The following is a 12950-nucleotide window of genomic DNA, read 5'->3' as shown; positions in this document are numbered from 1 at the left end:
CTTGGTTTCAACAAGATGCTTAGTAGCTTGGATTAAGTAGGCGGTTTGATAGCTCGGTCTTGGCAAAGCGATTCGTTAAGCCTCTAGGGGCAGCTTTCTGAGTTCGGTCTAAAAACTTAGAAAGCTGGCTTAGCCCCAAAGACCTAGCTCGGTCGAACGATAAGGTTTCATTATGCTACGTTCGGACTTAGTTCGGTTCGTTTACCTCGGCTAAGGTCTATCAAGAAGTGGTTTGACTTATTCAAACTACTGGTACCAACATGGAGTACTAGTTCGGTTAAAGTCTCTGATAGAAGAACATTGACTATAAACTACTTTTTAGTTCGGTTATATGGTAATTGTGGATCAAACACTGTTTTATAGATTACTTCATGAAGTTCATGAGGTTCTTATGAAGTTTTTCCTAGAAAACGCAAGGTGGAGCAAGAATATATGTTTTGCAAAAACAGAAATAGTGTGCCAAGAATGAAAGAAAGCAAATGCAAAGACCACAAAACAAAGTACGAAAATAAGGAAAGCAAGATAGAGGTGCAGTGCTTACCAGATGAAGAAGCAAGAACTAGAGATGAGAGCAGCAGCAATGGAGAACACGAGCTCAGAGGTTAAAGTGCAATGGAGGCAAAAAGAGAGAGAAAAGCTTGAAAACAGTAAAAATGATCGATGAGGGTGATTCAAAGGATGAAAGGGTTGTTTTGTGGAAAGAGAAGGGGCAAAAGGCGGGAACTGTTCAAATTTTGCGGAGTACGAGGGCGGCGCGACAGCTGCAGTAAGCCAATGTCAGCATGCCACGTGTCATAGGGATAATAATCGATTTAGTTTCTGTGATTGAAGGGACGTTGTGACCGGACAAGCACAACTCGGCTTAGGTTTAGCTCGGCTGAGAGAGTTTTAGCTCAGCTGGAAAGGCTAAAGGGTTTTTTTAGCTCGGTTGAAAAGGTAAAACTTTAGCCCGGTTTATAGACAGGTAATCCCTATCATGCTACACAGATGGAATTAAGGGGCAATTGAGAGGGTAATTTACATGCAAAATTGGGCCGAGCTGGGCCTTTATGGGCCTCAATACGAAGGGCTAAGTAAGGAGGCCATAAAGTTACTCCGGTCTTGAAGAGGCTTAAAGTTAGCCCAATCTCAAGACCAGAAGGTAGACCGGTCCGAGTTACTCTTGATATTAGTCCTGTTAAAGGACGCTTTGTAGTTGGACCGGTTTAAGGATGCGCTGAACTTATATCGGTTAAGGCACAGTATGGTTAGTTCGGTCTAAAAGCCTTGCTAGAAGTTAGATCGGTTCAGACTTAACACTGTTGACAATGGAGGAACTGGAGTAGGAACACTGAAGGTAGAACCGAACTAACGATAGTTCGGTCTACTCTGTGGCTCGGCGTGATCATAATTACTTTGGTCATATTGGAGTTCGGCCATGGTAGAAACCATCTCACTTAGTTTAAGCAGTGAGGGGGGTGTTGAAGGATAAGCATTATCTTTCAGGAGTATGAATCCTAGGAGGACTCTGCATGGAGGAGTAGAAGTCCTACTAGGATTGTGCCACACAAAACCTATAAAAGCTCACAAACATTACCTTTGGAGAGGTAACACAACTTTGTTTTCTGGATACACAGAGTTTTTGTCTATTTGTCAAGCTTACTGACTTAGGCATCGGAGAGGTTTCTGGCACACACCCGCCGGCTAGCTCACGTTTGTGTTTTCAGGTAATAAAGCGACGTCGTACGGAGGAGCGCAGACTTGATCAACAGGATTATACGAGAAGGTTTATTTCTTTCCTTTACACTATTTATAATTATGTTAAAGTTACAAAATTTTATTATTTAAACAATTTTAATTTTATTATTTAATTGTTACAATATTTATAATTATGTTAAAGTTATTATTTAAACAATTTTAGTTTTTATGATTAAACAATTTTATTATTTAATTGTTACAATATTTATAATTATGTTAAAGTTACAAAATTTATATTGTCATTACAATCATATTATGTGGATTTATTTTAAGATAATTATGATATTAAATATGAGTTTAATTGATAGTTAATTATATTTATACCTATTCTTATATATATATATATATATACTTTGCCATATTTATGAGGGAAGATAGGCTTTGAGAATACACAAAAGTGGTAATAGAAAATGTGATTTAAAAAATGTGAAGCTCTGAAGAGAGTTCTCTATATTCTATATTGATATTTTGAGTAATTTTGGTTTGTGACATAGTTGAAAGAGATATCGTGAGCACCATGATTTTAATCTTAGAACTGCCACTCTAGCTGTACCTTCACGAAAGGAGGTAAAGCAAATTTAAGAGAGTAACAATGTGATTCCCAAAATCTCACAATTATATTTTCTTATACTCTCATTTTTGTTTATATAGATTATTGTTTATAATCATTATTATTATGATAATTGTGTAAATATACTGTTAGTATAATTGCTAGACTTACACATCCATGATCACATGATCCACGATCAGGGATTGAACTAGAAATTCATTTGCGGAGGTCAAGACATGAATAATTTTTTTACATGAATTGATATAAACTATTATTTTTTTGAATTCAAAAAATAAACTAAAATTTAATATTAAATTAGTACGTAAAAAATAAAACAATCATATATTTAGTGAATTTAATATATGAATAAAAGTAAATTCATGTATTAAATAATTATTTATACAAATCAACTCAATCATCTATCAAAGTGAAATTCGACGTTCTTTCATATCTTGAAAGTCTTCATGCTTAACTCCATGGTAAAATTTTCAACAATTTCTATTTCAATGTACACAAGCAAAAAGTCCATAAAAAATTCAACTTCTATCTGTTGCGAAGTCTAATTTTAACAATTTTCTTTGACTAAAAATGATTGCTCTGAAGTTGCAGTAGAAAAAAAAAGTGAACTTTTAATTATATTTTATTCTATGTTTAGTAATTTTTTTTTTGGGGGGGGGGGGGTTGGAAAAAAGACACTGAGAGCATCTCTATCAGCTTACTTAAATTTTATCGTAAAATATTATTAAAAAATTCATTCCCTATTTTAGGAATCACTTTTTCATCTACCTTCTCCAAAAACCTCCTTATTCTTTCTCTATTTTATTAAAATAATCTTTTTAATTATTTTTAAATTTAATATTTTTTTAATAATAAAATAATTAAACAATATAAAATAAAGTAAAAAATGAGACTCAAAGGCAATACTTGAGCAAATGTGTGTGCGTGTGTGAGAGAGAGAGAGAGGTGTGAAAGCTTAAGCAAATGAGATGCCCCAGTCCCAAGTCCCAAAGGCAGTGCTTGAGCAAATGGAGGCTCAAAGCTAATAGAGATGATTACAGAAGAAAGCAACAGAAGTAGAAGCTAGGGGCCAAATGTACGGGAGGTCGACCGGTCGAACGTTCGGGTGAATGACCAGTTAAGTCATTTTTGAGCATTTTTCTTCTTCAGTTACAGGACACTCACGGACATCCGAGGGGACATCTAGAGGACTTCTCCTTTACGCCTAAAATGAAATAAAATAAGAATTTATCAGATATAAGGGAGCTACAGTGACTTCCTACAAATAGGGAGTCACTGTAGCAATCCTAAATTTAAGAGATGGTATAAGGGATGTATTGGGAAAGAATTTGTGAAGAATTAACCCTTATAATAGCAAAAAGCTATTATAAGGGAATTGATAGAGATACTCTTAGACCATCTAATGAATAGATGGGGCCCATATCACTTGACAATTTTTTTGGTTTGAAGAAAGAGACTTGGGCCATCTAATGAATAGATGGGGCCATACAGCATTTATTTTTTGGGTTTTTTACTGGCCGGTCCTACCTTTTACACTTATTCCCCTCTTAGTCCTGAGTTTTGCTCTTGTCCACCAACAGGTCCTGAGCCTTTTTTTTTGTACCGTTTTACCCCTCCCCTGTTTTGGCGTGTTTCTGTTTGGATTTTCCATCAAAATATTGTGTTTGTGATTTGGATTTCTGTGGAACTTCACGATTTGCTACTGTATTATTGTGGAGCTTCGTGATTTCTGATTTCGCGCTTGGTGTATCTTTGCGATTTGTGATTTGCAATTACGTGCTTGGTGATTCTTCCTATTTGTGATTTCGCGTTTGGTATATCGTTACTTTTTCTGATTTGCGATGTTGTGGAGTTAGGTCGACTGGTATGTTTGATTTTGATTTCAATTTCAATGTTTTGGTTCTTTTTAGTTTGAGTTGGTGATTTTGATTTTGTGGTGATATTGTTGTTACTCTGTTGTTTCTATTATGATTGAATTTGTGTTTTGATCATGATATTGAAAGTTTTGAGATATGTATATGTTGATTGAATTTTAGATTTTTATTTTTTTTGGTTACGAAATTGTGTTGATTGAACACAGGTGTTGGTTTGTTATTTTATACAATGATAATTTTATCACTGTGTATTTTGGGGGTGTTGTTGGATTAAAATTTTCAATAGTGATAAATTTATGAGTGAGTATGGGAATAGAAGATGAAAAGGTTGCATAATGTAATGGTAAGATTCAAATCGAGTTAACATGTCTAATAAGTGTAAGCCTTATTCACTGTTCTTGGTCTTTGGTGGTGTTAACTGTTAAAGTTATCAGTGTTGGTTTTTTGATGTGTTTGAGTTGATTGATAATTTTATCACTGTATTTGATTTTGTTTTAGGGTGTTTGAGTTGTTTGCTGAAATATAATTGTTGTTTGTTGCAGGATTTATAGTGATGGAGAATTGTTTGTTTCTTATGTGCAAGTTTAGAGGTGTGACATTGGTTATCAAGTATAATGATGGATTTAGTTTCAAGGATTTAGTATATAAATTGTGTGCAAAGTGGAGTGAGTTAGTTGGTAGTTCTTTGAATATATTGTATTCAATGCCTGGGCATTCTTATTGTGGTCTACAAAGTGAAGAGGATTTGGAGGTTATGGTTAGACTGACACTTTCTTGTGATATTCATCGTATTGATGTTTTTGTAAAGTGCTGTTCATTGGGTGAAGGTTATATGACTTGTGATGGTAAAGCTAGTAGTAGTAGTAGTAGTAGTAGTAGTGTTGTTTGTGAAACTAATTTTTTGCCTTTATTTTATTCAAATCAACAGAAACCTTTACTCTCCGATGGGTGGGTTAATTGTATGAAAGGAGTGGGACAAAGGTTTGCTCAAGAAGTTATTGAATTTCGAGATGCGTTGTAAAGTATTCTATTCATTCCGGTTTTAATTTTGATTTTGTTAAGAATGATAAGGATCGTGTCACTGTTCATTATAAGAGAAGGGCTGATTTGGGATGTTTATGGAGCGTGCATGCTGGAGTGGAAAATTATAGTAAAGCTTTTGTTATTAAACAATTTGATGATGTTCATACTTGTGGATCTTCTTTTCGTACAATTAAACATGCTAGGATGACTTCAAGTATGATTGGTGGGCTAATTTCAAGTGATATTCATAATAAGGCTTTGACATCGGTTAGTGAGGTGGTTTGTGATTTCAAGGACTATTATAGAACAGAAGTTTCTCATCGGCGAGCTTGGATGGGTGTTGAAAAAGCAAGGGGTCTTGTTTTTGGTGACTATTCATCATCATTTGACGATCTTCGTTGGTATGTTGATGCCGCTAATGCTTGCAATCCGAGGAGTGTTTTTGATATGGAATTTGATATTGATAGTAAAGGAAGACATTTCAAATGCTTATTTTTCGCTTTTGAGGCATGTATTCATGGTTTCAAGTATTGTAGGCCTGTGTTGATGCTTGATGGAACTTTCTTGAAAGGAAGACACAAAGGTTGTTTATTGGCTACTATGGCAAAAGATGGTAACAAGGTATATTTTGTGTCTATTTGTTATTATTATTGAAACAGTGATAATTCTATCATTTTTGTTACTGGAGAGAGCTGATTATTGGGTATGGTCAATCTATTAGTGATAAATTTATGCTGTATACTTTTGTTAAATTTTTATATTTATACAGTGATAAATTTATCTATGGCTAGTGCTATATGTTATATACTTTGTGTTTTGATTTTCTTTTTGTAATTTTTTTATTTGTCATTGATAACGTGTATATATATTTTGTTTGTTGGTTTATATCCATTATGTTTTGTTATTGTTGATAGTGAAAATTATGACAATTGGCATTGGTTCTTTTCAAAGTTATTAGGTATTTTGACTCCGGAGAGAGATATTGCATTTGTTACTGATCGACATAGAGGTTTGCGAAAAGCTTTAGCTGAGGTCTTTTTGTTTTCTTCTCATTCTTTTTGTCTAATGCATTTGAAGACAAACTTGAAGACTTATTTGTTAGTGAAGAGTCGTGAATCTAAAGAGTATTTGCTTATTCTTTTTAGTAGATGTGCATATGCTCCTACTATTGAGTTGTTTAATGAGCTATTTGAAAAATTTAAGGGTCGTTGTGGTTGTAGTGTTGAGAAGTTTCTTGAGAATTTGCCTAATGAGTGTTGGTGTAACGCTTATTTTCAAGGCAAGAGGTATGATGAAATGTGCACAAATGCTGCGGAATCTTTTAATTCATGAATTAGGGATGAACGCCATTTGTTTTCAACTAGTCTTGTTGGTGCTATATGGGTGAAACTAATGGAGCAATTTTCAAGAAGGAGAGAAGTTGGGAATAAGTGGAATCATATTGTTTCTCCTTTTGCAGAGAAAAAGTTAGAAGAAGCTTTTAATGATACAAAAGCATGGATAGTTAAGAAATGTAGCGATGACATTTATGAAATCCAATTGGATCATTCAGTTATGGTTGATATTGGAAAACGTTGTTATTCTTGTCGAGTGGGAAATTGATTCTTTTCCTTGCAAACTTGGTTTTTGTGCTATAAAGAGGAGTGGGAAAGATCTAAATTGCTTTCTTGATGATTACTACCGTATTAGTAGTTATTGTGATTCTTATTCACATTCTGTTTATCCAGTTCCTAGTATGTGGAAGCCAAATGTAGTTGTTGATGATGAGGTTGTTTTACCTCCTCTTTGTAAGAGACCAGCTGGACGTCCAAGAACGGAGAGAATACCTTCTAAGGGTGAAATCAAGAGAATTAGGTGCAGTAGGTGTGGAAAGATGGGAACTCATAATCGGAAGACATGTAAAGAAGCTTTGCTTTAGTTGTATTGATTTTAATTGAATTACTTTGTTGAGAGTTGAGAGGTGTTACTTACATTGAATGATTGGGTATTTTTTGAAAGACATATCATTTTGGTACTCGCATTGAATGATTGAGGAATTTGTTGAACATAAATTATATTTTTTGCTGATATTTTTACAGGATTAAGTTTCACAGATTTATGTTATTTGATTTGGGTTAAATGTAGTTGTTATTTTTGGTGTTTTATAAAGTGATAAATTTATCACTGGTTGGTTTGGACAAGTTGATAGATTATTTTTTTGTAAGAATGATAAATTTACCATTAATGTGGTTCTTGAATTTTGTTATTTTGAAGAATGATAAATCTATCACTTATTGTGTGGGAAGAGTTGATGGTTTATTATATTTATGCCAGTGGTTGATAAGTTTATCACTATCATATCCAAGCAAATGTTCTTTTCTACAATGATAAATTTATCATTGGCTGGAGTTATCTAGTTTTCCCAGGAAAAATTTTCACAATACAAAGGTGTAAATCAAATCTCTAGAATACATAATTGCATATCTGCTGTGTTAACTGCTTCAAAAAGCAAAAAATTTGTTTATCTGGTTTAGTAACAAGTTCTCAGTTTGCATACTGTTTTGTGGTCACTCAGAAGCTAGCTTTGCATGTTTGAGTTGTTTAACTGAAGTATCAAATGGTTTTGATTATTCAGAAATCACCAAGGATGGCATGTTCTTACATTCATTCTCAAAGTTGGGAATATCTACAAATTGTAACAGTATTTTAATTTCCAATTTGGATAATGTAATAGTGCTTGTGTTTTAATTTTCAATTAGGTGAATTTTTTATTCTTTTTTATAGTGTTTTGTTTACTTGAATTGGGGAAAAAGAATGAGAGAGAGAGAGAGAGTCGCTGGTTTTTTTGTTTGAACAGTGGTAAATTTATCAGTGTTCACGGTGATAAGTTTGTTGAAATAGTGATAAATTTATCAGGGTAAACAAAACACTATAAAAAATAAATTTATCAGTATAGTGACTCTAAACCTGTTATTAACCTTTAAATTCAACACAAATAATCAGATTAGAATCAATATTTTGAATGAAATTTGGATAACAAGACTGATATCAAAAGCCAGATCTGGTAACGATATGGCTAAAAAAGATTAAATGTTTCATTGAAGCAAATTTGAGATTGTAACAACCAAGCATTGTCCATAACTTTGACATTGTAACAACCAAGCACTGTCCATAACTTTGTAACAACGAAGCATTGTAATATTCATTGGAGAAAAGTAAGAACCAAAATCATCAAAATACAGGTAACACTGTAACAAGCAAACAAGCAAAATGTATGAAGTATTGACATTCTAACAACCAAATGAATCAGTGTTTCCTTTTGTTTTCTTCTATTCCAGATCTGTTGATTATTGCAGAGGCAAGTCATCAATGTCTTCATCAGGTATTTGTTGTTGAGCAACTTGTTGGTCAGTCAAGAAGATAGTTAACATATCAGCTCTCAATTGATTGCATTCTTCCTTGGAAAAAGTAGGCATTATGTTATTTTTGGAAACATATTGCCTCATGATATAGCAAACAATGATTCCACAATCAAGTCTGCAAAAACATTTTGAAAACAAAATATTATAATTTGGTTTCGTCGTTTTTTTTTTTTAATAACAATGTTTTGTTATTGATGAACTTACGACGTGTCTTCTTGTTGTGGGCTGCTGATGACGCTCTCTGTCTCCTGTTGAAATTTATCAGGGTGGATGACAGTTGGCTTCTCATCCTTTATGTACTTGTCAATAATCTCTCTCTGCAACATATACATTTGTATAATTGTTCTATTAGAAAGTCAGTTGAAACAATTAATGAGAAACCGTGGATTTAAAGAATGATAAATATGTTACTGTATAAATTTTTGATGTATAATTGAGCATGGATCATGATTGATGTATTGGATTAATGTTAAGTTTGATAGTGAAAACATTTTTACCACTTCATTTGCAGCATTAAAGTGTGGATCTTTAGCCATTGCTCCCCTTGGTCTCATGGAATTGTATAATTTCCATGAACCTTCTTCAATGTCAAGGGCAAGTATTGTCTAATGAAAATTTTGGTGGATTGGGAAGAGAGGATATCTTGCTTTCAAGGCTTTAGGCATCATTTTGTTCAGCATTCTCTTTCTTGCTTCCTCATCTTTTGTAGTTAACAAGTGCTAACAAATATAAATAAAAAAAATAATGTTAATTTAACTTTAAACTTTTTCAAATTAAATAGGTGGTGAGTATGAAACTTTTTGTCACTGTGATCAAAATTTTATCAATCCATATCAAAATTTATCAATGCATTGCAAAATTCATCTATACTACATATAAAGGGAACACATCTATTGGTGTCTTGAAGCCTTTTTTTCTCCTCCATGTGAAATGGATCTTTATATCCCCTAATATATCTATACTATGCTTCTCTTTCATTCTGTAAATATTCATAGATGATCTGTAACAGGCTATATATCCATACTGCTTATTTCAAGTACACTCATGTGAGTGTTCACATCTACTAATATATATATATATATATATCATGATTCTCTCCATTCCATAGTTGTAATGAAAGTTGTCCGTTAATAAATTACATCAAACAAGAGCTCTATGAGGTTTCACCACTAACAAAATGAAAGTGAACTATGTCCTGCAATATCATAGCATATAATCAAGCTATTTCAATTTCAACATATCTCAATATTTGTTGAAGTTCTCAATATCATATGCAGTAGTTTCGAAAACCCAAAAAAGTGCCCAGAATTTGTAATCAAAGTCTAGGATTTACTCATATTGTAGCGCCACAATAACAAGGTCAAAATATATAACAGTGATTACAAAATCTAAGTCAGAAATTTTGGTTTGATTTGCTTGACTTTTTGTTTCACATGTCAAGCTTTGAATTAGGAAACAGGGCCAATTGAAGAGGGAAGGTAGTGTCATATGTTTGAAACTAGTTACTCAGTTAAGCAAACAGAGGTTATACACTGATTAAAAAACAAAACAAGTGTTGTTCCTCAGTTAAGCAAACTAGTTACTTACATGGCAACTTGAAATGAATACGAATGATGTTGTTCCTTGTTTTTGTGCAAGCAAGTGTTTTGAATATGCATCTATTACCTGTGTTGAAAACAAAAAACAAAACAAGGAATTAATATAAACCAAACACTAAAATGTTATTTAATGAGTTACAAATTCAACTTACAATGCCTGCCAAATCTTGACCCTTTAATATTTTGTCAAAGTCATTTAAGTAGACATAGGTTCCATGGTGAGATCCTTGCCACACTAGCTGATCCTTGAAAAAAAGGTTTTTAGTGTTGGAATAATAAATTTATTAATATTTTTGGAATATTTGATACTTATAAATTTAATATGAGTTAATGATAAACAGTCGGCAAAAGTGAACTACAAGAGTCAAGAGAGAAGATTGTTACTTCTTTTTTTTTTTTTGTATTTGCCCAATGTGCAATGAGATTTTGCCTTGATTTTTTTGGTAGGATGTTGAAAATTTCGTTTGAAGTTTTCAATTTCTTCATTGCAGGCTACTGTTGTGTGTGTTGTTCTTCCGAGTAGTTGTTTGCCTCAGCCAATGTTGCAATTCTGTCATGGAGTATTTTGATTTCTTGATCTTTCCTTTGCATTTGATTTTTTGTAGTTTTGTGCTGATCTTGCATTTCCTTTTTCAACTTGTTGAGTTGCTGCTGCAGGTTATCATTTGCAGTTTGAAGGATGTCCCTTTCCATTTGTAACCTTTCCATTTTTGAGCATGTCATCTTCTATCATCTAAAAAACAAGTACTTCTACCAGATTTGGATCCACTTCAGGCTCTTTGTCAACTTTGTTTCCTTCACTCTTTTGTGATTCAAAGGGTACTGTTTTCTTTTTCTTTTCAGGGCATATTTTGTGTGAAATTGGTTCCCATGTTTCATGTTTGGATTTGTCTACAGTCAATGTTTGTTCTTCTTTTTCAGAAATTTTAGCCTAATTTTGTTGCTGAAAATCAGCATCTTCATCTTTATCCTGAATTTCTCCTAGCAGCATTCGGTATATTTTTTTCTCTTCATCTGTGTGCTTCGAATTGTTCTCCTACATAAATGAAAATTAAAAAAAATGAATGATATGATACAAATTTCAGAGATAAATTTCTCATAGCAAATTTTATCACTCAATTAGGAAAATTAAACAAATTTATGATTGTTATAGCAAATTTTATCACTGAACTAGGCATAGAAAGCAAACCTGTCATTGTATATCAAATTTTACCACTGAATTAGCAAAAGTAAGCTAATAAAGTAAATATAAGACAAAATGTCTAATTCAATTCATTTTTATGGATAAATTTATCAATACAGAAACCTAATCAATTCTAGTCGAATATAAGTCTGTTTGGTAACGTTTACGTTTTCAGTTTATATTTACAAAAATTTTATAAACTAATTTTTGTTTATTTTTAGAAAAACATAAACTACAAACGCGTTTGGTAATTGACAAAATGTTTAAAAAAATTTAAAAATATAAAAAAGAGTGAGAAATGACAAGTGGTGGCAAGTGGCGGCGGAAGACGGTGGTGGAAAGTGGTGACGGTGGGTGGTGGGTAGCGGGGGGTAGTGGGTGGGTGGGTGGGTGACGGTGGCCGGTGGTGGATGGAAGCGAGTATGTGGCGGGTGGTGGGTGGTGGTGGCAGGTGGGTGGTGGATGACGGGTGGTGGCGGGTGGTAGTAGTCAGTGGGTGGGTGACGATGGGGGGTAGTGGGTGGTAGCGAGTGGGTGGTGGTGGTGGTAGTGGCGGTTGGTTGGTAGTGGTGATAGGTGAGTGGTGGATAGCGAGTGGTGGTGGGTGGTGGCGGGTAGGTGGCGGGTGGCAATGGTGGGTAGGTGACGGTGGCGGGTGGTGGGTGGTAGCGAGTGGGTGGTGGTGCGTGGTGGGTGGTGGCGGCGACGGCGGTGGTGGTGGTGGTGGTGATGGTGGTGGGTGGTAGGTGGTAGCGAGTCGATGGTGGTGGTGGTGGTGGTGGCGGCGGGTGGTGGCTGGTGGGTAGCGGATGGCGAGTGGTGGTAGGTGGGTAGCGGATGGCGGGTGGTGGTGGTGGTGGTGGTAGTGGGTGGGTGGCGGGTGGTGGGTGGTAGCGAGTGGGTAGTGGGTAGTGGGTGGTGGTGGCTGGTGGGTGGCGGGTGGCTGGTGGCTGGTGGGTGGCTGATGGTGGTGGGTGGGTGGGTAGGTGACGGTGGCGAGTGGTAGCGAGTGGGTGGTGGTGGTGGTGGCGGGTGGTGATGGCAGGTGGGTGGTGGATGGTGGTAGGTGATAGTAGGTGGGTGGGTGACGGTGACAGGTAGTAGGTGGTAGCGAGTTGGTGGTGGTGGTGGTAGTAATGGTAGTGGTGAGTGGTGGTGGCAGGTGGGTGGTGGTGGTGGTGGTGGTAGCAGGTGGCAGGTAGTGGTGGCGGATGGGTAGCAGGTGGCTGGTGGCTGGTGGGTGGCTAGTGGTTGCGGGTGGTAAATGGTGGTGACAAGTGGGTGGTGAGTGGTGGTGGCGGGTAGGTAGCAGGCGGTGGTGGCGGGCGGTGGATGGTAATGGCGGGTGGTGGGTGGTGGTGGTGGCGAGAGGTGGGTGGTGGTGGTGAGTAGGTGGCAGGTGGGTGGTGGGTAGTGGGTGGTGGGTGGTGGTGGTAAATGGTGGTGGTGGGTGGTGGTAGTGGTGGTGAAAGACGGTGGTGGAAAATAGTGACAGGTGGTGGCTAGTGTTGGGTGGTAAAAAAAAAAAAAAAACTAAAAACTCAAAATGGAAACACATTTTTTGAG

At 35.7% G+C, this 12950-nt stretch overlaps 1 protein-coding gene across 1 annotated transcript; it reads left to right on the top strand.

Annotated features, from left to right (window-relative positions):
• Window positions 1-465: 465 nt before the first annotated feature.
• Window positions 466-7120, top strand: LOC114283302 (uncharacterized). The gene is made up of 8 exons (XM_028226125.2): window positions 466-601; window positions 4722-5024; window positions 5108-5127; window positions 5242-5823; window positions 6154-6234; window positions 6280-6488; window positions 6540-6759; window positions 6842-7120. The coding sequence occupies exons 1-8, from the start codon at window positions 466-468 to the stop codon at window positions 7118-7120; spliced, it is 1830 nt and encodes a 609-aa protein (XP_028081926.2).
• The last annotated feature ends 5830 nt before the right edge of the window (window positions 7121-12950 follow it).

This window comes from Camellia sinensis, chromosome 12, assembly GCF_055761805.1.
Source record: "Camellia sinensis isolate YWXY chromosome 12, ASM5576180v1, whole genome shotgun sequence".
NCBI classification, from domain to species: Eukaryota; Viridiplantae; Streptophyta; class Magnoliopsida; order Ericales; family Theaceae; genus Camellia; species Camellia sinensis.
This window is presented reverse-complemented; position numbering and strand designations above follow the sequence as displayed.